The 26,159-nt window shown below is 44.3% G+C and overlaps 1 protein-coding gene across 1 annotated transcript in view; it reads left to right on the top strand.

Annotated features, from left to right (window-relative positions):
* The first annotated feature begins 12,361 nt into the window (after positions 1 to 12,361).
* Positions 12,362 to 26,159, top strand: part of COL5A2 (collagen type V alpha 2 chain) — a 138,455-nt gene continuing 124,657 nt past the window's right edge. Inside the window, exon 1 of the mRNA XM_077882988.1 lies at positions 12,362 to 12,594. Within this exon, the coding sequence (XP_077739114.1) occupies positions 12,498 to 12,594 (97 nt within the window). The 5' untranslated portion in view covers positions 12,362 to 12,497. The remainder of the gene's footprint in view (positions 12,595 to 26,159) is intronic.

Below are 26,159 nucleotides of genomic sequence, written 5' to 3' on the forward strand. Positions count from 1 at the left end.
GAATAGTTCCTGTAATAGTCATTGGAAATGACCAAGGCGCGCACCAGAGGGGACTATCAATCACAGGATTTCATATGTTGTCATTGTCACACTTTCACATTTTTGTACATCAGTGAATTTTTTATATTAAAAGGTTGAGCCAAAGCCCCCAGTGTTTGTATTTTGAAGCCAAGCTTCACTTCTAAAGTGCCTACAGAGTTCTGTAAATGAAAATGCAGCTCTGCACGAGTTTGAAACCGTCATTCCTGTTTATAAAATGGGAATGGCATATGCTGAGGTGGTCGTAAGTCTTAACTTTTCAAATTTTAAATAAAAGACTTTGCATATTGAAAAATGCAATTAATTTTTAGAATTTGTAAAACTCATTTATGAATAGTTCCTGTAATAGTCATTGGAAATCTGAAGGGACTTCACCATCTCCTTTTCCAAGGGGGGGGGTTGCTCTCCCTGGGTCAGGAGCTCGGCGGGGCCCAGGCTGTCCTGGCCCAGGGCCACCGGGCGTCCTGTTCTGGTGAACAGCCTTGCACGCATCACACTGCAAGTCCTGAAGGACCCAAAAGGACTTTTTGTGGTTTCCTTGTTGTTGTTGTTTTGAACCTAAAACTAGTTTGATTATACGAGATATTCATTCCCTTTCTTCAGGATTTGGAATTTGGAACTGTGTTTTTCTTTCTAAATAATTTAAAGGCCTAGTAACCCGCACGGGCTTCATCAGAGAGAGACTTACATACGTGTTTTCAATTCTCTTCGCCGTGTTGACTCTCAGGCTGCTGAGAAGCCTCTTTGGGGGGAGCTTAGAAGCTGAGATGAGGTGGCTACGTGAGAAACAGAATTCAAATCAATGTATGGTTACTGATTCATGCGCATTTTTTCTTGAGCTATGTCTTCTTTTGGAAGCAGAGATATGGGTGTGGTTCCACAAGAAACAAAACCATGCAGAATATTAGAAATGCTTTATTTATTTATTTATTTATTTATTTATTTATTTATTTATTTATTTATTTATTTATTTATTTATTTTTACTTTTACTACAAGAATAAAGATGTAGGCATGTTATCGATGTCTTTCTTCACCTGTCCAGTGACAGAGCATTCTGGAGAATACAGTCCTGTGGTATATTAGTTTAGTGAAATCATTAAAAAAAACCCATAGTACCTTGAAATAGAATAATTGACACAGATATTATCTTGAGATAATGACTAGACTATTAAGGATGAAAATATTGTTAAGGTTAGGATTTATTGCAGTTGGCTTTTAAATATTTCCTGTCTTCCCTTCCCATTTCCTTTGCTGTAAATACTTTATGCTTTTAAAATATATTTTACTTAGTAAGTTGTGAAGTAGTAATAAGCATTAATGAACCTATTATTTATGTGTATTTATTACTTGTGTATTAATAAGTATTTAAGTTTTACTTAAATATTTCATGCTTTGTACTATGGAGGGGGCTCAAAGTTGCACTGTTGAGATTTAACTCTGCTAGGCTACTGGCAGCTCCTTTAAGGCACTTGAATATTTTCCTCTCTGTCTTCCCTAACCATCCTTCAGCCAGTCTCTGTTGAGCGCTGTCTCTTCTTTGAAGCTCTGTGTAAATTCTTCCATATGTGTAATTCTTCCCTTTCCAGATTCCTTGTGACTCTCTGTCCTCTTACCTTACCCCATTTGCCTGTTGTTGTGTGCACTCCTATAGTAGAACTCATCCTGGGAGAGTGGGGATTACAGGTATCAGTGCTTGTGTCTCTTACACCAAACCAGGTGAGCCCTTGGAGGGCAATGAGTATGTCCTATATATATTTGCATCTTCAAAGTAATCTCTCAATAAGAGTGTATTATATCAAAATGCATGTAATTTTTGAAACCAGAACCCTCACTTAAGTAGGGAGATGGATATATTAGGATGTGCAAGGTACACTGGAAACAAGAGTGTGGTGGCTGATGCTCATGCCTCAGGAGCACAGTAACTTCTTAATTCTTTCTTGGAGATGATTTCCATATCTCAAATATTTGAAGTAATTTGGAGAGTTTTTAATAGATTCATTAAAAAGTGAGCAGAATTCAGAATTTATTTATTTATTTGTTTATTTATTTATTTATTTAAAAGATTTATTTATTCATGATAGACACAGACTGAGAGAGAAAGGCAGAGACATAGGCAAGGGAGAAGCAGGCTCCTCTCAGGGAGTCTGATGTGGGACTCGATCCCGCATCCCGGGATCAGACCTGAACCAAAGGCAGGTGCCCAACTGCTGAGCCACCCAGGCGTCCCAGAATTCAGAATAAATTTAGTAAATTAAGTGCACTATGGCTCCACTACTGGAGCCAACTGACAGTCCTTGGAGATTGACTATATGATGCAAATTAATGAAGGATCTCTTTTTACAATTTAAATGTGTATAAATTTAATTGTAGTTAAGGTAACAGGGAGAGAAGTTGCTGAAGTTCTAAGTGTCTCTTGATTGTTCTTACTGGGTATTATATTTATGGAAAAAGAGATTTCAGATGTTTCGGGGACAATTCTCCAGATCCCTCTCATTCCAAAATCATGGAAGTGGAGATGATGCTGAAAGGGAAGACAAGGCACATTTATGAATCTCACTCATCCAATAATATCTTCTGATTGCAATTACTCCAGAGAAAACAAAAGTAAGCCTCTGTAAAACAAGAAAATGAAGTCCATGTGTTTTCCCAAATCTCAGGAGACAATATCACTAATATACTTCAAAGAAACATTAAAATAATATATTCTCCAACTAGTGAGTGAAACCTGTGTCGTATTTTCTGTGTATGAGGAATAATAACCCAATTTTTGTAGTAAATGATCACAGAGGGCTTTGATTTTCTCATCTTTAGGTGTCAAGGAGGACTCTAGATTTATGTGGGTGCAGTAACTTAAGATCATACTCAAAATCAAGTTTATGAATTACCCGTCACCAACTCTTTTTGTATGGGTGTGTATATTTTGTGTTTGGATATTTACATATTTTAACTAAATAGTAATAGTAATCAGGGCATTATGGTCTAAATATACAGAATGTTTCTGATTTTTAAACAGTATATTAAATGAGCCACTGGATCCTGGTGGTGTTTAGAACATTGGAAAGAGCCCAAATGCCCACCACCTAATAGATGGATAAAGAAGATGTGCTATATATTATATAAATATATATATGTGTGTGTATAAATATATAATATATATAATGGAATATTACTCAGCCATCAAAAAGAATGAAGTTTTGCCATTTTCAGTAATGTGGATGGAGCTAGAGTATATTATGCTAAGCAAAATAAGGCAGTCAGAGAAGACAAATACTTAACTATAGAGAACAACTGAAGGTTACTGGAGGGGAGGTGGGTGGGGGATGGGTTAAATGTGTGATGGGTGTTAAGAGGGGCACTGGTTGTGATGAGCACTGGATATTATATGTAAGTGATGAATTACTAAATTCTACTCCAGAAACTAACGTTATCCTATATGTTAACTAATTAAAATTTAATTAAAAACTTGAAACAGGAAAACAAAGAACATTGAAAAATCTGCTGCATAGTGACACATTTTAATAATTAAGACTTCAATTACTATAGTCAGAGCCTATCTGAACTCATAATAGTATATTTATACAAAACGAGCATCACGCCCTGGGCCGAAGGCCCACTGAGCCACCCAGGTACCCCTGCTAGCCTTTCTTAAGAGCCAGTTTATAAAAACTTCTTGCATATTCTCTGAAAGAGAATTCCACAGCTCTGAAAAACAACTAACTTTATTAAAGGAGCTGAAGGAATAGTTTGCCCCAACACCAGGAAAATTTAAAATACTAAACAAAATACTGATGAACTTGTGAAAAGTGGTAAAATATATCACATTAATTTCCTTGCCCTCTACTTCCGTCTCCATTCCAAGGACGCAGTTCCCCGACCTCTGGCTGCCACGTAAGAACTCAGAATCTGATGGGCTGAATCACTCCTTATTTTGTTGAAAAACAACCTACAACTCTTTGGCTTTTAATTTTTTTAAAGCAGTATATGGAGCATAACAAGCTCATTTGGTATAAATGGCCTTTGGTGTCATTGAGTGTCTGGACAATTTCTCCTTTGTAGCCTGTCCCTAGTCCTGCCATCTTAAAAGTTTCCCTGAGGGGAAGCCCTGACTCATGGACTCTCATTTTAGCTGCAGAGCATTGTCTATTCCAATACAAACAATCCTCCATTTTAGGATTTATTAGGCTTAATAAATAAACAGTGGATTAATGGTTAAGAATGAGAATAAATTCAAACGTGTAAACATACGGATTTAAGAAAAGGAATGCACTGCTGATATATGCAACAGCATGGACGAAATCACAGAACCAGACAAAAAAGGCTACATACTCTTTAATTTCATTTATATAACATTTTGGAAAGGCAAGGCTACGGGATGGAAATCAGATCAATGGTGCCAGGGATGAGGATGAGAGAAGATGGACTCAAAATGGAGGAACTTTTGGGGACAAGAAAATATCCTCTGGATTGTGATGATGGTTACACGATTGTATGCATTTGTCAAAACTCAAAGAACCATACACCTAAAAATGTGAATTTTGCTCTATTTAAAGCATGCTTTGGGGCACCTGTTGGCTCAGTCAGTAGAGCATGAGGCTTTTGATTTCAGGTTGTGAGTTCAAGCCCTACATTGGATGTAGAGATCACTTAAAAATTAAAAAAAATCTTTAAAAGAGAGAAAAAGGAAGGCATGTCTTAATAAACATAATATAAAAGAATAAAAAACATAATGTGGGAATTAGTGGAGCATACTGTGATAGATAATGAAACTTCCTTCTAATTACCTTAAGTTTTCATCTTTATGTAAATTGTAACAGTAAAATCTTATTTTTTCTTTTTTTTTAAATCTTATTTTTTAAAGAGTTTTTATTGAAGTATTGCTGACATACAATGTTATATTAGTTTCAGGTGTGCAACACGTCGATTCAACAATTCTATATATTGCACAATGCTCACCATGGTAAGTGTAGTTAGTGTAAGTCACCATATACCATTACTGCAATATTATTATATTCCCCGTACTGTACTTTTCGTCACAGTGACTTATTTATTCTATAGCTGAAAATTTGTACCTCTGAATCTCCTTTATTTATTTCACCTATCCCCCAAATCTCCTCCTCTCTGGCAACTACTGGTTCTTTGTAGTTATGATTCTGTTTCTATTTTGTATGTTTATTCATTTTTTTTAAAGATTCCACATGTAAGTGAAATCATATGTTATTTATTTGTCTTTCTGTTATTTCACTTATCATAATACCCTAGGTCTATCCATGCTATCAAAAATGGCAAGATTTTATTTTTTATGGCTGAGTAATATTCCATTGTGTATATATATATATATATATATATATATATATATATATATATAAACAGTTAAATTTTTAAGCTGTTGATAAATTATGCTTTTTATTTTTTGAAAGATTTTATTTATTTATTCATGAGAGACACAGAGAGAGAGGGAGACAGGCAGAGACACAGACAGAGGGAGAATCAGGCTCCCTGCTGGGATCCCAATGGGGGACTTGATCCCGGGTCTCCAGGATTATGCCCCGGGCTGAAGGCAGGCGCTAAACCGCTGAGCCACCCAGACGTCCCAAATTATGCTTTTTAAAAGAAGCACTAATGCTGTTACTTGTTTTTATTTAACCAGAACATATATAATAATATTACCTGTATGCCAGACATTGTCTGTTTTACAAATATCAACCTATTTAATCCTCAAGATGACCTATTTAATCCTCAAGATGTTATTATTCTCATTATGCAAACAAGGAAACTAAGATGCAGAAAGACATGCAAGTTTTTCATAGTCACCCAGCTGGAAAGTGGTGGACTGGGATTTGGATTCTGTGAGTCTAGCTTCAGAGTCTATGCTCATAACCACTATAATTCTGCAGACTTTATTATTACTATTATTATTATCTTAGCTTTTTTCTTTTTTTTATCTTCGCTTTTTTCCAGCTTTATGGAAGTATAATTGATAAATATGTATACGTAAGGTGTAGCAAGTGATGATTTGATGTATATATATGTATATACATATATATATAGTGAGATGACTGTGATCAAGTTAATTAACAAAACCCTTATCTTACGTAATTACCTTTTTGTGTGTGTGGTAAGAACATTTACGACCTATGCTTTCAGCAAATTTCAAGTGTGCAGTGGTCACCGAGCTGTACATCAGAATTCCAATCTGTAGACTTTTTTGATACTGCTTATCTAGTTAGTAAAATTTGAATTATAGTTTAATCATCATGAGGTACAATGGGTAGAGTGCTAGGACTTGGAAGCCTATGCTTGAGACTGTTGTTGGCACTGTGTAGCTTCTGAAAGGTCACTAATCTTTCTGAATCCCAGAGTAAAGTGGAGATAATCATCCTGACCATGTATGTATTCAAACAGTATGTAGAGGAGAGGGTGCTACACACTCCAGTATTATTTACCAGATCACTTATGACTTTGCCTCATAAGACTTTTCATAACTTCTAAATATAACTGTTGATTGCCTCAGGAGATAAGGCAGTTTTTTTGGGATGTAAAATCACAAACTTTTCTCAAAATATGACTTATTCTGAAACATGTTTAGATTAAAATGAAAGTTTATAACTTAAGAAGTTAAGTTTCTTTTTTTTTCTTTTAAAGATTTATTTATTTATTTATTCATGACAGACACAGAGAGAGGCAGAGACAGAGGCAGAGGGAGAAGCAGGCTCCCTGCGGGGAGCCTGACATGGGACCGGATCCTGGGACCCTGGGGTCACGCCCTGGGCCAAAGGCAGCGCTAACCACTGAGCAACCCGGGCTGCCCAGAAGTTAACAATTTCTATTACAAAAAGATATTTCTAATTATGCCAAGATGTAGATATATTTTTAGTACAAATACTCAGCTAGAGGTAACCTATATTTACAAAGTTTGGATATAAATAGGACTTGTAATTAAATTCATTGGTTCATATAATTGCTTATTTGAAAAAACACCATGCTAACTACATCCCAAAGGATTCTCCCCCATTGTCATTTGTTAAAGAAAAAAATCAGTGATGGAGTTTAGGGAAATAGACATCCTATAATTTCTTTGAACGTCAACTCCTTGTGAGTTGTAAGGCTGGATCTGGTCATTTCTTGCTGTATGTACGACTTGACACAAGTCACGCAGCTGCCATGAGCCTCAATTTCCTTTTTTCGTTTGTAAAACAAGGAAAATAATAGCGCTTATCTCACAGTATTGATTTAAGTTAATTAACACACGTGCAATGCTTACACAGTATTTGACAAAGCGTAAGGGCTTAATACGTTTGGCCGTCACCACTGCTCTTGTGGTCACTGTCCCAGTGACCCCGCCGCAGGAGAGCCTAGCCCTAACTCTGGCCTCTCCCGCTCCGGGTCTGGGCTCAGGTGCTCCACGGCGGGTGGGCGCAGAGCGGCCCGAACCGGCGAGGCTCGTCCTCCTCTGACCCGGGTCCTCTTGCAGGCTGAGGTGCTTCTCTCGCCAGGGTCATCATCTTCCTAGTCCTCTGGGTTGGCAGCTGCGAATCCTTTGGACTTTGCTCCCTGCGACTTGTGTCACGGGCTTCAGTCGTCGAGTCCTACTGATTCTTGAGCGAATGGCAGGTGTTCAACAGGTAACTATCGGGCAAATAGAAGCAAGGTCTGTGTCTCAGGGATCTCGCCGTCGGGGTCAGGGCATGTGGCCATGACGTGACGCTGCTCAGGTGTGCGCAGACCACGCTGGCCGGTTCTGCGAGGGACAGCGGGCCTGTGTGCGGACGTGGGGGTCAGACGTGGGCTTTGCCGGCCCCTCATCCCCTCAGGTGGCACAGCCGTCTGCCTTGGTTCTCCCCGTTAGCTAACTTCTCAGTGATTTCATTTCCAGAATCCACCCGAACCCCTTTGCTTCTTTCCATTTCCCTGCACGTCCCTGTCCGAGCCGTCGTGTCTCACTGGAGCCCGAGTGCTCCCTGACTTGCGCCCTCACGTGCATCTTGCCTTGGTAGAAGACGTTGCTCTAAGCCGTCCAGATTTCTAAAATATCAAAACATTAGGGTACATCACTCTTCTGTTTAAAAATTCTTTATCTGGTTCTCACTGCATTTAGAAAAAGTAGCCTCAACTCCTGTCCAGGACGCGCAGGGCCTCAGGGCTGGAGCCTGGCGAGGCGGCCTTCTCCCTGCCCCTGCCCGGTCACAGCCTGGCCCGTGGGGGTCAGAAGGCGGTGGCCCTCGGGACGTGCCCACGCTTCGTGTCCGCTTTGTCTGCCTTGGTGTTTTCTGGTTGTTCTTTGAGATGCCCACGTGGTCATCTTCGGAGTCTGTGACTGTGTTACCTTTCATGTCAAAAAGCATTTTGCAGGTGTGATCAATGATCCCAGGACGTGAGAGGTTGCCCTGGACTGCACAGGTGGAAGCAGGACTGTCACACGTGTCCTTAAAAGCAGAGAACCTTTCCTGCCAGTGGTCAGAGGGAGGACGTGGCTGTGGAAACAGCTGGCCTTGCCCGTGGACACGGAGGCCGTGGGAATGGGAGGGGGCCCTGGAGGTCCGCAGAGGCGAGGAGAGGTCCCCCTGGAGCCTATGAGGGACGCAAGCCTGTTGGCACCCTGACTTAGCCGCGAGGCCCAGGCTCGGGACTCCCAGGACCTGGGACCGCACATCGCATTGTGTCAAAGGACCACGTGTCCGTAACTGGTACAGCGGCCGGCCAGAGGAAGGTCGCGTGTCGCCCAGGCCCCTTGGACTTGCTGTCCCCGCTGGGCGCGCTGCTTCCCCCGTTCTCTAGGGCAGGTACCTCCACACTTCTGGTCTCAGAGTCGCTGTTACCGCTTTCAAGGGGCCCGCCCTGCAGGCCCTGATCTGCAGCGTCCCCGCCTCCCACTCCTGAGCAACTCTGACGACACTCCTTGTTTCCTGCACGGCGCATCAGGGGCTCGGATTATCAGTTTGCACATTTGCTCACTAGTTTATTGCCGTTTTCCCACTCAGGGTTCTAAGCTTCCACAGCATCGGGGACCTTGTTTATGTTGTTCACAAACATATCCTTAGTTCCTGGAGTAGAACCTGGCAAATAACAGGTATTCGACAAATAGCTGTTGAATAAAGGAATGGATTAGACCTGGGAAATGGTTTTTTCAGGAAAGGCCAGAGCCTGAGCAAACATCCGAGGTGTGAGACTGCCTGCGTGCCTGGGAAAAATCTAGGTTTCCAATGGCTGAAGCCAAAAGAGGAAAGGAGACGGCACCCGGGAAGTAGGTGTTTCCTCTTCGCTCATCCTCCTCCCTCCCCTCCCCCCGCCGCTCCCTACCTTTCTCTTTGTTTAAACTATCCTAGAACTATAGCTTGTAAGTACTTGGGAGGTAACTTGGTTTTTTTTTAAGAAAGGAGAAGTAACCGAGTGAAGGAACACACGACAAAACCCACACGGCCTGGGGCCTGGCCGGCAGTTGGATGCGGGTGGGGGGGCCTTGCTGGGCTCCTGAGCTGGGGACTAGAGCGGCGTCCAGGGAAGATGTTCAATGCGGACACTTAGACACACGAGTTGACAGGTGTGCAGCTCGGGGGGAGCCGTGCCCGGATATCGTCAGCGTGTGACCCGCAGTGAGGTCGGGGATCTGACAGGGGACACGGCCCAGGAGGGGGGCAGGGGGCAAGGTGCACCAGGACAGCGCTGGGAGCTCCGCAACCCTCTAGAAGGAATTACAAAAGAAGTTTGACCAGAAGAGCAGGGAACATAAGAGGAGCATGTGGGACCAGGGAGTGTTGGGAGGAGGGAGTTTCAGGAAGAAGGGGGTCAAGTACTATGGGGAGGGAAGAGGAAGGGTTCACCCGCAGGGGAGGCTTGGTGTCTCCTGCAGGGCAGGCCGTGACATTCTCCCGAGGACAGTGACACACGACGGGGGGACGAGGAGGTAGAGGGAAAAAGGAGATGACGAAGGGGACTCACGAAGGGAAATCTTTGTGGGGTTGTTTTTTTTTTTTTTTTTTTTTTTTTTTTTGAGGATAGAGAGGGGGACACAGAGTGAAGTCCTGAAGGAGATGTGAAGGGACGGAATAGAGACAGACGGGAGGACCAACCCTAAAGGGGCTGAGACAGCTTTCTCTGGAGACTGGAAATATTGGTGTCCTGCAGGTCCAAGAGCTCGGAAGAACTGAGAATACTCACTTAGGACATGAAAGTCTCTGAAATAGGACCCTAGATCTGCCACTTAGGAGCTGAGCAAACTTGAGGAGGTGAACTTCTTTGAATCATAAATCCTTATATATGACTTAAGAAAAATAATAACTTTCAAGGAGGCCGTGAAAGTCGAGTTGGTAAAGACTTACCCAGGAGGTGCGTAGTGTTATGTCTACACGCGGGAGGGCTTCGCGAGGTTGTGACAGGTTGCTGGGCTCCCCGCTGAAACACCGGGGCTTAGGACCAGTTCTTCAAGGACCAAGAAACGGTCGCGTCCTCTACCCTGAATGTAACCACAGCCGCGAAAGCCACGCACCTGGTCAACACCTGTGTACATTTTACTCTTTTCCAAGCTGCAGTGTAGGATCCCAAAGCCGATCATAGAGGAAAAGCCCAAGTCACAAAGCTCGAAAAGACGAGCTAATTTATCACAGCTGTCCTGAAAGTATGTTCTCTGTCCCTATCATGCCAGATGCTTTTGGTTTGACAGGAAGCAGAGGCTGAAACTGGAGGGACCTGTGGGAGGTCAGGTCGTGTTTTTAATCTTTGCTATAAAAGTGAAAAATTGAACTGAGAGACACAGGGGTAGAGCTGCTTGGAAAGGTGACCGCCTGTGGAATGTCTCTCCAGAGATTGTAGCTCCAAGCTGAGATGCAGAGGGTTTTGGGTTTCTTGTATTAAAAGGATGGCGCATCGCTCACCTGACCGTGCCGTAAGCCCCCCTTCCTCTGCATGTCTCCTGCGCTGACTGCGCCCCACAGCTACGTGCTCGGGCTTCCAGTTCTGTGTCTCCCGCAAGCCTGTTTCTTGAGCATCTCCATGTGTTCCCTAAAGGCAGTGGCATGGCTTCTACCTACTCTGTGTCACTGTCGCCCTCAGGGCTCAGCACAGTGTCAGTGTCAGCTACGAGGAACAGTGACTCACCTGAATTGCGCGGAATGGGCCATTTTGGTTCTAGGTGGACTCAGCGTCGCAAATGTATTCGGTTCGTAGGACGCTGTGAGGTCATTAAGATCTTGGCAGTTGTGAGGACCGGCCCCAGATGACGAATGCTGCTCTTAAAAGGCAGGTGTAACCGGGACTACCACAGAATCTGAAAAACTGGTGTAGGAGTCACAGCAGCACCATCTCCTCCTATGTGGCTCTTTGCGATCTGGGACGTAGTTAATACTGTGTCACTCGTGTTAGTGTCGCGAAACTGTGTACACTGGTCGGGCCAAAGCCCTTTCCTCGCAGGAGAAAGCTGGGGGCACGGGGATAATGGGCTCGGTGTTTCTGCAGTTGGTCAGCCCGAGCTGCGGTGGGAAGCAGACTTTGCACACCAAGTGCGGTGTGCCCCCCTCCCTGAACCCGAACATAGCAGCCTGGCTCCCGAGCTGGTGAAACTTTCTGGGACAAGAGGGCCCTGCAGATGTGCCCCCCTCAACCACAGATGTGGAGAAGGGCAGAGGTCAGCGGGGTGTAAAGCACGATGCGCCACAAACCGATTTGGCTGCAAGTTTCTTCACCGGACGTTACCTGGGCACAGGTTTACTAGTCCCCTTCCAGAGTCTGGGGGAGAAAAGCCCCAAACGAGAATCCGGCACAGGGAGGCAAGACTGTGTCCTCTTCAGTCAAAAGAGAGGGTTAAGATGTGATCCTTTGCCATGCAAGCTGAACAGGAGCCGTGGATTATCCAGACACCAAACAGCTGGGCTAAGAGGCTGTATTTCCTCCCTAAGGTCTTTTTCAGCTTATAGGGGAAAAGTGAGAAGTGAGGGGGTGTGTGTCGGGGGAAGGGCTGGGGAGGATGGGCCCTTTCTCCAAACAGGTTTTCTCTAAAAAAAAAAAAAAGAGAAAGAAGGAAGGCGAGAAAAGGGAAAGGAAGCGCAATGAGCGTCCGCCGCCGCGTCGCCGCGGTCGGGTCCCCCTCGGGTCTACCCGGTAACCGAGCGCGGCCCCGCTCGCAGGCGCGGGCTCTGATTCGGTCGCTCGCCATCAATCAGACGCGCTGGGCGCGCACTGGGCGGCGGGAGGCGGCGGGGGGCGGCGGGGGGCGGCGGGGGGCGGCGGGCCGCGCGGGGCCGTCCTCCTCCTTAAAGCCGCGCGGCCGGGGCCGCCCCGCTCAGACGGGCCGGGGCCGGGGCCGGGGCCGGGGCGGAGGCGGGGCTGGAGGCTGGAGGCTGGAGGCCGGGGCTGAGGCCGGAGCTGGAGGCCGGGGCCGCAGCAGGAGCCGGAGCCGGAGCCGGAGCCGGAGCCCGAGCCCGAGCCGCAGCCCGAGCCCGAGCGGCCCCGTCGGGGCGCAGGCGGGATGGCAGCAGCCTGCGTGCGGGCGAGCCCGCTGCTCCTCGTCGCCGTCCTCGTCGGCCGCTGCGTGGCGGTGACAGCGCAGGACGACGGCGACGACGGTGAGTCTGCCGGGCGCGCGGCTCGCGGCGGCGGCGGCCCCGGGGGCGGTGACAGGTGTGCCCGGGGCCGGCGGGGCCCAGCGCGGGGCGCCCCTGCGGAGTCGGGGCGGGCCCGCCTGGACGCGGACGCCGCGCGGTGTGGGCGAGGCTCGAGGAGCGCCCGCCGCGGGCAGCCGGGGCTGGGGCCGGGGCCGGAGCGCTGGAGGCTGGGGCGGGGGGTCGGGCTGGAGGCCGGGGGTCGGGGCGCCGGGGCTGGAGGCTGGGGTCGGGGGTGGAGGGCGGGGTCCGCCCCGCGGCTGGAGGCTGTGGTTGGAGGTTGGGACCGGGGACCGGGGACCGGGGACCGGGGATCGGGGCTGGAGGCTGGAGGCCGGGAGTCGGGACCGGAGCTGGAGGCCGGGGCGGAGGCCGGGGCGCGGGGACGGCGGCCGGGTGGAGCCCCGCGCCCCACTCCTGCTGCGGCTCCCGAGCCTTTGTTTAGAGAACCCGCCGCCGCCGCTCCGACAGCGGATCCCCTTTGTGTCGGGCTCCTCGTCCTCCTCCCTCTGCGGGCTTCACCGCCTCCTCATTGTCATTTGGGATCTCCGAGCACTTGGCCTCCGCGGAGGCGGCCTCGCTGCCTTCCCGGGCGGAGGCGGAGAAGCGGCCCCTGAAGCCGCGGCCGCCCGCCCCGCCCCCGACGCGACCCCGACGCGACCTCAACCCCGACCCCACCTGCGACCCCGTCCCCGCCGCGACCCCGACCCGACCGCACCCGCGACCCCGACTCGACCCCACCCGCGACCCCGACCCGACCCCACCCGCGACCCCGACCCCACCCCGACCCCAGGCGGACCGCGGCCAACCCGCCGCCTCCCCCGCGGCGTCTACGGGAGTTTGCGGGGGCCTTCTCCTTGGGGCGCGAGGGGGAGGTCACCTTTTCTTTTTTTCCTATGCAATTTGCGCATGTCAGGGTTGGGTGGTACTGCTGGGCTGCTGTAGAATATAAGAAAATATTTAATTTGGTTCCACTGATTATTAAATCCTTATTCTCCAGACGTGTTCTTTTTCAGAATAGGCCATTATAGATTTTCGTGACTATTTAACATCAAACTCAACCTTTTAAAACTTAGCCCATTGGAACTTTTCGTATCTACTGCGGTGTGTGTATATATACCTACGTATATAGATACACAAATATATGCCGATACATGCAGATGTGTATGCACATGTCTTTTAACCTACCTCTCTGTATTTTTGCTCTGAAGATGTTCATAAAAATCATCTAGAGGCCAAAAGTTCTAAAAATCATTTAAAGAGTGAAAATAAGAATGTGAGATACCCAACAATCTGTCCGGAGTCCCATAGAGGGGGCACTTTCTAAAATCTTGGAGCTTTTTATATTGCTTTTTATGTTTTAAAAACAGACCGTTTAGAAAAGGTAAAAGTCTCGAATTTCTTTGTAATCGTGTGAAAAACGTGCATGGCTTGGAAGGGTGGGGAAAATAACTGGGAAGTAGAAGTCAGAAAAGGGGAGAGAAAAAACAAAAATTACAATAGAAATAGCAAATCTAATTAGGAGGGTTCTCTCCCCTCCCCACCAAAACAACAACTTTTAATTTAAAAATTCACACAACTTTCCTTGTTAATATAAAATAAATAACTTACTTTTATAAAGTGTGGAAATGATTGAACATGTGAATAAGCGAAAGGAGTGTTGCATAAGGTTAATGGAATAGGCTATATATGCTCAAAGATTTCCCTAAATAGTTGTAATTACTCTGTAGGTGTTTCTGAAAAATAAGGAGAGGTAAATTTTTCTTACTATGAATTTACATAAAAGTTAGAAATTTGTAATTTGGTGCAAAACAGTCTCCATCTCCTACCAACCCTTCTTCCCCCAATATAACCAAACAGCACAGTAGCCAGAATCTCAAACATCAGATTTTACAGAAAAAGTGTAATTCCTTGCATTCACATTGCAAAAAATAAATTCCTCTGTTTTATTACTCACCCTAGGAGAGTATATGTGTTAAAAATTTCAAGAGCAAAAGAAAGTAGTATGATCCTATGTAAAGGTGTCTAGAAGAGAATTCCAGAATCCAGTATACTCAGAGTTTCGTGACTTGTATTGTACTTACTTAAGGTGCATATTTTGGTTTCAGTTATATTGAATGGATACTTGGCAATATTTTGTTTCCCCTGTTCAGGCTTGACACCAGGTTAATAAAAGTGTCAGTTTTGAAACTCCATGTGATTTTAAGTTTGGGGGAAGAGTAAGTTCAGGTAAATGCTTTAAACTAAAGAAATATCTAAAGTACACATACAAAACAAGTATGTTTTTCAGCTTTTCGCTATAACTAAATCATGTAATCTGTTATTGACTTTGTATACAAATATGTCCTCTTTAAAATGTGGAGATGTGTTATCACATGTAAGTAGATGTTTACAAACTTTAATATTTTTTCTTTTCAATACTTCAAGGTATATTTTTCATCTATTTGACTCTGGTTATTTTACCAGAAATGTAAACATAGGCATAGTGGCTACCTGATAGAAATTTTTAGGAATGATGTGATGAAAGTAAGGAAATAAAGTTTTAGGCATTTTAGGCCCAAAACTTTACTACTTGTCAATAAGTTTTAAGAAGTGAAATGATTTTTTTAATTCCTAAAAACTGAAAAACTAAATTCTTAACTGAAAGGAGGTTGAACTAACTTTAGTTGAAACTATTAAGTAACAAGAATCAGAGTTAAGATGACAAAATCAGCTTTTCATGAGTTTTGGAGTATGTGTGTTTGTGATGGTGGTGGTGGGATGCTTTGAAAGTTTCCTTTTTTTTTTTAAAAAAATTTTTTTTACTGTAGGAGAAGATACTATAGTGCACTTATAGTAATTTTGACATTCCTAAACAAAGTTCTAGCTCCTAGTGAGTTATACACATTCTCGCTTATTGGAAATGCACAGACTTAGAAAATCATCTTTGGTATGAATCACTGATTTCAACAACAGAGAGAGAATGGAGAGAAGGAAAGGTGCAGAAATGTACCATTTTGTTTCCAGAGACCAGGGAGGTAACCTAAACAAGTGAAGCAAGTGAGTGTTTGTACATCAACAGGGATGATGGGCCTGTGGAGATCTGAAGATGCATGCCCACTTTAAGGCATTCAAAACTAATGTTTTCAAAAAGCATTGCATAAGCCAAATGCAATATATCTGACTGCCAAGTTTGGCTCATGGACCATAAATTTGCAACCCTCTTGTTGCAGCCCTACCCTGATATCCTGGACCCAAGCCAACTTCTGATGATTAAGAGATGAGGGGCTCACAGTACTTTTTATATCATGGTCCCTTGCACTTTATTATGCTATATCTGCCACTTATCTGATTGTTAAAATACAAAGTTGAAGACACAAGTGCTTATTGCTCGGTATTACATGGATCAGATCATTTTAAAGGAAGTAGAGAATATGAATACATAGCTTAAGGTACTTGGTCATTCATAAATCATTTAAAACTCATTACTATTAAAATAGATACTTTGGATCATGTAGGATATGCACTTTTCTTTTATACTGAATGTTTTAATTTGGGTTCAGCTACATCTAGCAGAATGCAGTAGTAAGCCAAAAAAAATTGGACTTCTTTTTCCCCTCTCTTTTTAAAAGAAGCTTGCAGGTAGTGAAAGGCTGGTATATTAGCTCTACAATGCTGTCAATGACTCCACCCCTTTCTAGTTCTCTAGTCTCCTATCCCTAGAGTATAACCCTTGATGTGATGGTCCTAGATGGCTTTTGGAGTTCCAGCCATTACATTTACTTTCTAGGCATCTGGATAGATGATGAGAGACAAAGGCTGTGAGTCTCCTTTTCTCACGGAGACTGTCAGGTCTCCATGCCATTTCACCTTGCTTCTGACGGCTGGAATTGATCATCTTGTTACAGGAAGCCACAAGGGAAGCTAGGAATTGTAGTCTTTCACCTAGGTAGCACTCATCATGTACTCTGCTGGGTAGAGTTACCTTCTGAAGGTTATAAACGAAAGAACAGCTGTTAGGAGGCGACTGTAGTCCCAACCACAATGAGGATCAGCCACTTTCAGTTGAACAGACCTGCTTTCAATGGGCAGGGTATAGTTGTGATCACTTCTGAGTAGGTCGTGGAGCTCAGAACATGGGATGGAACTTAAATGAGGCTGCAATTCCTTGCTTCCTAATTCTTTTCAGATAAATTTACAAGTGCCTGTAACTTTTATCCAAACCAAATGAAGCTTTACTTTGAAGAGTGTCTCTATCTATATAAAGACATAGATATACATAATTTTTTAAAAGATTTATTTTTTAATAGGGGGAGGGGCAGAGGGACAGGGAGAGAGAGCTGCAGAGCCTCATGGGGCTCAATCTCAGGACCCTGAGAACATGACCTGAGCCGAAAACAAGAGTCAGCCATGCTCAACAGACTGCAACCCCCAGTGCCCCGATACAGATGATTTTTTTATATTGGCAAATATATACGGCAAAACATATGTTTTGACCATGACTTGTTTAGTTCATGCATAAACCACGCACAGATCCATGTTGAGCTGGCCATATAATCATCTGAAGAGCTTGTTACCAATATTGATTCTAGGCACCTCTCCCTTGCAAATACCCTGATTTAGTAGGTTTGGATGGGATTTGCAAGCTCTGCAGGTGTTGGTTAACCACTGCATTACATCTCTGCCTAACATTCCTTTGATCTTGATGTAGCCCAGTTGGCTTCTTGTTCCAAGACTGCACAACTGTGACTTGATAATAACTTGCTATTCCAGTTATTCCTTTCAGTTGCAAGGCTGCCTAATTAAGGTTTGTAGATAAACCATTGCAAATTCCCTATCATTTCGGGGAAAAATAACTCAAGCCCAAATCCTTTTTCATGGTGGCTGAGGTAAATCATTCAACTATACCATGGGCTCATGTTATCAAAATTTCCAAGTGAATATATAGGTTTCATTTTCCTTTCACTTCCTGTTCTTCACACTTTTAGCACTGTTACCACAGGCGTGCATTGCGATTCATTGTGTTGATCGTTGTAGAAATGCACATAATGCTGATGTGAGGTAAAAACAGTAAGAGAAAGCTTTGCTTTTGAGGAGATTGGAAACATGTTAATCTATGACCACAGAAAGAAATCTTTTCTAATTCAAACAAGGTGCTCCTACTTGAAAGACAATCATACATCATCACTTTGCCTTTGATCATATTTATAAAATGTTTAAATGTCAGTTTTTGACTTACCATTTTTGCTCTGAAATCACAACATTGACAAATTGATATGCATATGAGAAATGTAATGGTAGGGAGAAGACTAAAATTACTACTTATTGATTTATTATATAAATTTGGGCATGTTGTACAACTTTATGTAAAAATGGAGTTAGGAGGATGTTGACAATTCAGTTTTTCTCTTAGTTTCTCTCCATGTAAATTTCACGTGTATTTCATCTAAATTTCCTGTAAGACTGTTGAGCCCTTCTAGTCAGTGTTTTTAAAAGCATCTCTTGGCATTTGCTGGAGGGGGCAGGCTATACTATGGAAAATTTTGCCTTAAAATTGTGGCCCCATTGGCAACCTTAATGTTTTTATTATATTTTATTGATGTGTTCAAAACTAAGCCCTTCAGAAGGAATCAAAGTGTTTCCATCTTACATTGAATATACTGAGGAACAGTGTATAAGAAAAATCACAGTAGTGTAAGATTCTTCTTATCTGCATGCATTCTACAGAGAAGGTAGTAATGTTGACAATATTAATGAATTAATATTAATAAATTAATGGAAACTTGTCCCTGTATCTCTCTGGTATAATGTTTAAACTCGAAAATGATTACTTTTTTTTTTTTTTTAAGTTTCTCCTGGGAAGGAGAAAAGACAGTCTCACAGTTCTTTTTCTCTAATTTTTTTCTCTTTTGGGTGTCTGCTCAATCAGAATTATAAATTTGGTTTCAAGAGACAACGAATACATTCTCAGTGGCAGTGTTACTTGCCGCATATGCGTCACCACCTGACATAGTCAGGAGAGTAACCCAGTCCAGCAGTCGCTAGGAAAACACCCGGGTTCTGGTCCGTCTCCGCCATGAGCAGTTTTGCCACCTGCAAAGAGGGCTTTAGCCTCACCAGACCTTTGGGTCCTTATCTAAAGTTGGGAAAATGTACACACCCCTGCAATCTGATGGGACTCTTAGCAGATCATTTGGGAACCTTACCTGAAGGTAATTTTAGGAGACTTAAATGAGACCCAGAAAGTGATACTACAATCTGATCTCAGTCATCATAGGTACAAACCTTAGCAGTGTTATTTTTGACTTTTACTTAATCTTTGAATTTATTTTGAAAAAACTTTTGGATTTGCTCTCCTTCCATATTTTTGTGTGTTTCCCATTTCCTGGGGAAACCTGCTCCATCATGCTCTCTTTTCTGTGACTACAACCACCTCCTTTCTCTGGGATCTTTCCTCTTGTTCTGTAAACCAGCTCAACTCTCTCCAGGGCCTGCGGCTGTCTCACACCCTTAGTTCTTAGCCCAGCTGCTCTAAAGGCCTACTCTAGTTTTCTGTCTCTGCCACCATGCCGCACTCATCCTGATGAACTCTGACTCTTGCCCCATTCCAGTGATGCTGGTCCAGTGAGAGGAGGCCTGAAATGTTGGATGTCTCAGTGGGTCCCTTGTATCTGTCTTATCAGGCCTGTCTCCTTAATTCGATACAACTAACCACTCCAGCTCTCTCTGAAAGTTCTCCCTCTGGCTCCCAGCCTCTTCCTCTCAGTTTCATGGGCAACTTCTTAAAATTTTTTTCCCCACAGGATTTAGTTCAGTGGCCCTCCCTGTCTATTCTCCTAGATTGTCCCAGAATCGCTCACCCTCAGGGTTTTGCTTAACAGCAAACTGCTGATAATTCTCAAATCTTTCTCTGCTATCCTGACCTTCCACATGAACCTCAATACCCAGCTTCCCTCTGATGGGCCATAACCATTTCAAGTTTGGTGTATCTAAAACTCAACTCATGATGGTCATCCCTTCAAGACAAGACCCATCTTTCCTATGTATTCCTTCTATCAGTTAATGGCAACATCATCTTAACTGGTCACTCAAGGAATATTCCAATCAGTCACTAAATTTTGCCATTTCATCTGCTAAGTAGTTCCCAGATAAACCCATTTAGCCCCCTCTTCTACAAATGCCTCAGTTCAGGCCCACATCAAATCCCCAGATTATTGCAATAGCATTTAAATTCCCTGCCATGCCTCCTGTGTGGCCACTTCCCATTCACATGTATATAGACCCCCTCTGCTGCCACTGTGATATAAAACTAAAATCTGATCACGTCATTACCATCCCTGTAACCTTGTGCTGACTCCCATTGTTGGGGAAAAGGATAATGTTCAAGCTCCTAAGGATGGCATAGAATACCTTTTATGATCTGGCCCATTTCTAGATTCTTAGTCATATCAGCTGTCACTCTGCTTCAAAATAGGAAAGTGCTTGTACTTCCCAACTCCCACTGCACATACACACCTGTACTTTTCCTTTTTTCACTCACCTCTGCCTTCCAGATTCCACTCCATGTTATGAATTCATCTTATATGTTAGGTACATGATAGTTTTTCCATGCATTTTTACCAGTTGAATATTATTTTTGAAAATCTAAGAAAATATTTCCCGCCATTTATTAGTGAACTTACGTTAAACTCAGTTTTTGCAAATTTGCATAATCTTGAGCAATTTTTAAAATGTCTTTATGTCTTAGTTTCTTCATCTATAAAATTGGAATAACAATTTTTACCTCAAATAATTCTTATGAAGACTATCATGTATATAAACCACTTAGGTAGTATGGATCCTGACAAATAGCAAGAGCTCATTATTATTTGATTACTATAATAATACAGCAATAAATACTTACTAGGTGATTATGAGAATGAAAATGTTACATATTATTGAAAAATAAAAGAATTAACTTTTGCTCTCAGAGAGGAAAGTCTAGTGGAGAACTTAAAATGCAAACTTTACCTACTGTTGTACTATGGTCATTTTGATAATACATCAAAGTATGTAACTCATTTCTAATGAGCTGTATCTTAAGCGGTTTAAAAATTGCACTCTTCAAACTAGAGCTTTATAGTATCAGCTCCTTGAGTAGGATTACTATGGGAAAAAACAAAGGAAACAACACATCTTTCCGTGGAGCCTGTCTCATGGCCATGTGGTTTGAAGCATCACCCGCCTCTCCCGCCTCACACCCCCCACACACACATTTCATTCTCCGCAATGGTTTCCAGTGTGTGAGCAAGCCAAGCACGATTCCCTCCATGGCCCAGTGCTACCTCACGCCTGCCTACCAGCTCTGTCTCAGAGTTTATTTTCTGAAAATATGATAGTCATAAAAGTCTGTTCAAAATTGGAAGCTTATTTTCCACACTGCATTGCGCTGGGTTGCACTCGGAATGAGAGGAATGGCTTCCCGGGCAGGGATTTACAAGGCCGCTCCCAGGACTGTTTGGTACAGCGGTGGGGGTGACCATCTTTTCCCAGACTTGGCAGCAAGCCCTTCCTCCTCCAAAGGCTGCTCGTTTCTTCACTCCTTTTACTCCCTGAAGGTTTTTGTGAGATTGACTCCAGAAAGCAGAAACTGATAGAGGAAGTAGGTACATTATTCATGCTCACACTCTCCTTCCTTTGCTGCTTCTTTCTTCTCGGTTTTTTAAACTTAAACAAAATGATGGGTTTGACTTAGAGTGACGTTTGCATTGGAAATTCACCAGGTAATTTGTAGCTGTGAATTCTTTTAATTAAATCTTTATTACTCAGTATGGTGGTTCTGTGGCCATCAGCTTTAGATTTTTCATCATGGAATTCTAAAAATATGGATGGTTTCCATAGCAAACAAACTTCTTTATGAGGATTTAATATTTTCATTTATCTTAAACAGCGGTCATATGCTTACTATTTGTTTCTGAGGTAGAAGAACCTATCAGATTTCTTTATGCTGCTTCAAAATGGTTGGTAAGCCATTTCTTTCTCATTCGTTGCACAGCTTTATATTGAAGAAATGATTAAGTTATAGTTTAATTTGGAACATCATCTTTCTCATGTTAGTGCTAATTTTTGAGGTAGAATTTCTGGTAGGATGGACAGTGAGGTTAACTGGTTACCATAGAGGATGAATTGCAAAAAAAAAAAAAAAAAAAAAAAAGGGTTCCACATTTTCTCATCTTTGGCTATAAACACAAAACCTCGGAAGCTTTATAAAGAAAGCTTATACTTTATTTTGAGACGGCAGAGGGTACTGGTCATTCCAAGGCAAATGAGTGATTCTGATATAAGAATTTCCTTTTACACAAATTTGTACTGAGAAAAAAAAAAAAAAGACTTGGACCCTGGAAGGAGGAATAACATTTCCTCAGGAATCTTGCGTTCAAGCCTTAAGGTGCTAAAAATGTTATGTCTTTTTGAGTGTTCATTAAAAAAAAAATCTCACTTCTCTAACCATTTCCCATTTCCCCTAAAATCTTGACATCTATTGATTAGATTAAGTAGGTGTTTGTGCTTTTATTTTTCTCCCTTAAGCATAGTAAAATTGAACTGAATTTTGCTGAGAAACAACTAATATATTCCTGAACTAATGGAATTCTCATTAGCCCTGGAAGATTTCAATCTTCTTATGATCTGTTTATTTTTACTTTTAAAAAAGTGGGGTAATTCCATTATGTAGAGAATGAGACAAAAATGAAACAGAATCACTGCTATAGACATTAACCAGTGAATACCATTGGCAGTGCTTGTGTTTGGATACCTGGAGGAGGATGAAATAAAATTAAATTAGTATTTTTATGATAACTAGTATTTTTCAATAATATTTTGGCATATTCAGCATGAGTGTTTCATAAACTTGCCAAAGCTTACACTTACCTGAGCTACCTACATCTGTTCCATGGGTGCAATGTTACACAGTCCTTAGAGGAATAAGCAGGTTCAGTTCCAGAAAAAGTTTTAAAATAGATGACTTTTGTTTTTGTTTTAGGAAAATATGCTTTCATCCCCTTTCTGTTTGAAGGGAAAGCATTCAGAATTCTGCATGAGAATCAGGGTCTTACCCTGCAGCTCCACCTGGATGTCACCTTCCCAAATTTTGCTTCAAGTTAGACTTTTCCTTGGAGCCTAACCTCTAATCAAAACTTAACTGTGTGGTGTCTTCTTCTTTCCTGCTCCGTAAGACACTAATGCACAACACATGCTCCCTTAGTTACTGTTCTATAATGCACAGTTTTAGTATTACTCCCTTACAACGAGAGCTAATTATATGGTAATTTGCCTTTTGCAATCCTTTTTCCACTATTCTCTGGCCATCAGAATCAGCAGACAACCTGGCTCTAGATGAAAACTCCACCGTCACATCTACTCTGTGGCTCATGCTTTAGGAGGATGAGACATGGCTGTTGTGGACACTGTTTTCTTGCCCATGGAGGGTTTCACCATCAAGACATTAGAATCACTTCAGATCCAATCTAATAGAAACTGGCAGTTGCTTAAGTATAATCAAAATAGAAGTTTCCCCATGAGATTCTCACTGTTTTTGAAGAGGACTTTTGAGTTTCTTCAGGATAGACTTTTACGGTAGTGCACCATGTGGAAGGCATATGTGCTTGGGAGGATGGGTTCTCTGCGGGTATGCAAGGGTGCCAGTTAGCTTCATTGAAATCACTGAAATGGAAGGCACCACGGTAATGGGAGTCTTCATGACTGTACCTGTATCATATCTTGTGAGATTTCTTTAGAGAATTTCAAAGAGGTTGGGGAAGTTTGTGACATCTTTTTACTTTTGTTCTTTATTTTCTCTATTTTTTTTACTCTATATTCCTAAAACAGCCACTTTAGAATAAATAGACACTACAATACTATAGCTCTATATATATATATATTTTTTTTTTGGACAGCAGTATATATACTATCAATCAGGCCTATGGACAGAAGAAACAGGTCATTGTCTCACAGTCAGATTTTTCTATTTTTGGAAATTTCCTCAGTTCCAACTATTTCCATTTTCAGTACTTAGGGCCTTTTATGGTTAGCAATTTCTACATTTCAAACTTCTTTTCCACCTACTTTCAATAAGCAGTTACTAGAATATGGGTCTTTGGAGTCCACATTTGCCATTTGCAAACCTTATGATCTTGAGCAGGTTACTTATCTTTGAGATTGTTTTTTCATCTGCATATTGAAGAACTGAGTCAAACCTTTCAGCTTTTCATAGATATTGAAGAAAAGCAGGTATTATTAATATTCAGGATGGATTCCCTGATTGAGCCATTGCAGACTTTTTTCTCCATGACTGAAATAATTCTCGTCAATCTATTCCGACTTACTAGGTGTGACATGAGAAAAAAAGGGGGAGCAGTGACTTCTAGGCATGAGGGGCAGAATGAAGGTTTGGGAGGGAGAGGTATAACTGGGAAGTTTGAAATGGCAATAAATAATTATTTATCTCATATTTTCCCCTTGAGCTAGGCCTCTGCCCAATTCTTGATTATTCACATAGCAAGTTAGGAAAAGCAAACCAGCAAAACCCCTGAAAGTTGTACTTTGGTGTTAGGATGCATGTCACAAACTTGACAGTACCTATACTAGTTTAATTTCATTCTCTCTCTCTCTCTGTCTCTTTTTGTAACAATGATTTTTGGCAACTATTTGCACATTTGGTTCAGGTAGAGTTGTTCGAGAAAAGTGAAACTCTGTTGAATATATAAAAACTCTGTTTAACTTCGCATTTTGCTGCGGTCAAGGCAGACTTCTGAGAACCCTGGGCGGTGTTTGGTGAGGGGCGGCCTGTGCCTCCCCCTGGGCGGTCGGCGGAGAGTGTGGAGCTGGTGGACGGCTCGCTGGGCGGCTACGAACCCAACGTGGCGGCAGTACCTCGGGGCGCCAGTCCCGTCTGATGGCTGGAGGAAAGTGCTCCCTTTCCTTAGAAGTGCCGAGCGTTACTTTCCTCATCGGAAACAGGGATAACACTATCTCACAGGTGCCAAATAATTCGTGTGCCTGGCGACTTAGGGGCAAGGCCCGCGTGAGAAGTGCGGCGGCCTGCGCAGCCCCCGAGGCGACCTGGAAGTCGGTAAATGACGTCAGTGGTTCCCCGAGGCGACCTGGACGTCGTCTTCGGGGCAAATGACGTCAGCGATCCAAAGGAGTAGAAGGCTGTCCGTGGACATGAAGAAAGTAAAATACCTGCTTGTCCTCCCAAAGCCTCAAACTAGGGATTAAATAGGAAAAAATTAGAACAGAGGCTTTGACTTGAGGACAAACGGAACAAAAAGAGAACGCAAGCATGACTTGCGCGATGTGACTGGGCCGCAGCCCCTCCCGGATCGGCGGCGGCGCCCCCTGCCGTCCTGACCCCCGCCCTCCCGGGGAGCCGGCCTCAGAGTCCGAGCGAGCCTCCGAGGGCCTGTTGGCGGCGCGTCTCCCTCGCCCCGGCCGAGGTCACCCGGAGTCGGAAGCTGAGACTGGTGGCCGGTGTCCGCGGCTCAGACCAAGGCCCCATCACCCCTCAGCCTACTTCCGGGGGGGCCTCGAGACTCGCCACTCGCTCGCAGAGAAGCCTGCGGCTAGAGTCGGGCTTCGGGGAAACAGGCTCCCTCGCCCTCCCGAGTGAGTTGTTGGAGCGACTGTAGACCCCGCTGGCGGTCGGGGTGGGACCGGGACACGGGACCCTGCACGCCAGGGGCAGCCCGGCGGGGAGCCCGCTGCGCGACCGCCGGCCTCAGGCGCGTGTGCGGCGGCCGCTCCCGGAAGCCGCCCGGGACCTGCTCCCAGAAGCCCCCGCGACCTGCTCCCGGCAGCCCCCGCCGCTCCCGGAAGCTCCCGGCAGCCGCCGCGGCCCGCTCCCCGGGGAACCGGCGCCTACCCTGCAGGGCGCCGCGCCCTCCGCGGTCACGTGTCGCGCTTCGAGGCGAGGATGCGAGGTTTCCCTCGGCCCGGTGCCCTGCCCCTGCGCTGCACCTCGGGAACGCAGCTTCCAGCTTCTTTGGAAAAACAATCCGCTTGTCAGGGAATGGCTTTCGGACAAAGTTTCTAGAGAAGTTTCTAAAAGGAGACAACGTTTCCAGACAAAATTCCTTTTTTTGTCTTTGGATTTTTAGAGATTTTATTTATTCCTGAGAAACACAGGCAGAGACCCAGGCCGAGGGAGAAGCAGGCTCCCCGTAGGCAGCCCCAGGCGGGACTCGACCCGGGGACCCCGGGGTCACGCCCTGGGCCGCAGGCGGACGCTCACCGCCGCGCGCCCCCAGATTCCTTTACCGGCGGTGCGGGCGCCCCGGGAGAGTCGGGCGGCCTCGGCCCAGCTGGAGCCTGTCGTGCCCACAAGCCTCAGACCCGACCGGAGCCAGAACCAGAGTCGGCGCTTACCCCGCGGAGCGACGCGGCGTCTCTAAGGGACCTTGTGAAACGAAACTCACAGGAACAGGGACTCACAGCCTCAGATCTTGAAAGCTTCGGGCGCCTGAGCCCCCGCTGACCCCGGGCGCCCGCGCCCCTCCCGCGCCCCTCCCGCC

This window comes from Canis aureus, chromosome 34 (genome assembly GCF_053574225.1).
Source record: "Canis aureus isolate CA01 chromosome 34, VMU_Caureus_v.1.0, whole genome shotgun sequence".
Taxonomy (NCBI): domain Eukaryota; kingdom Metazoa; phylum Chordata; class Mammalia; order Carnivora; family Canidae; genus Canis; species Canis aureus.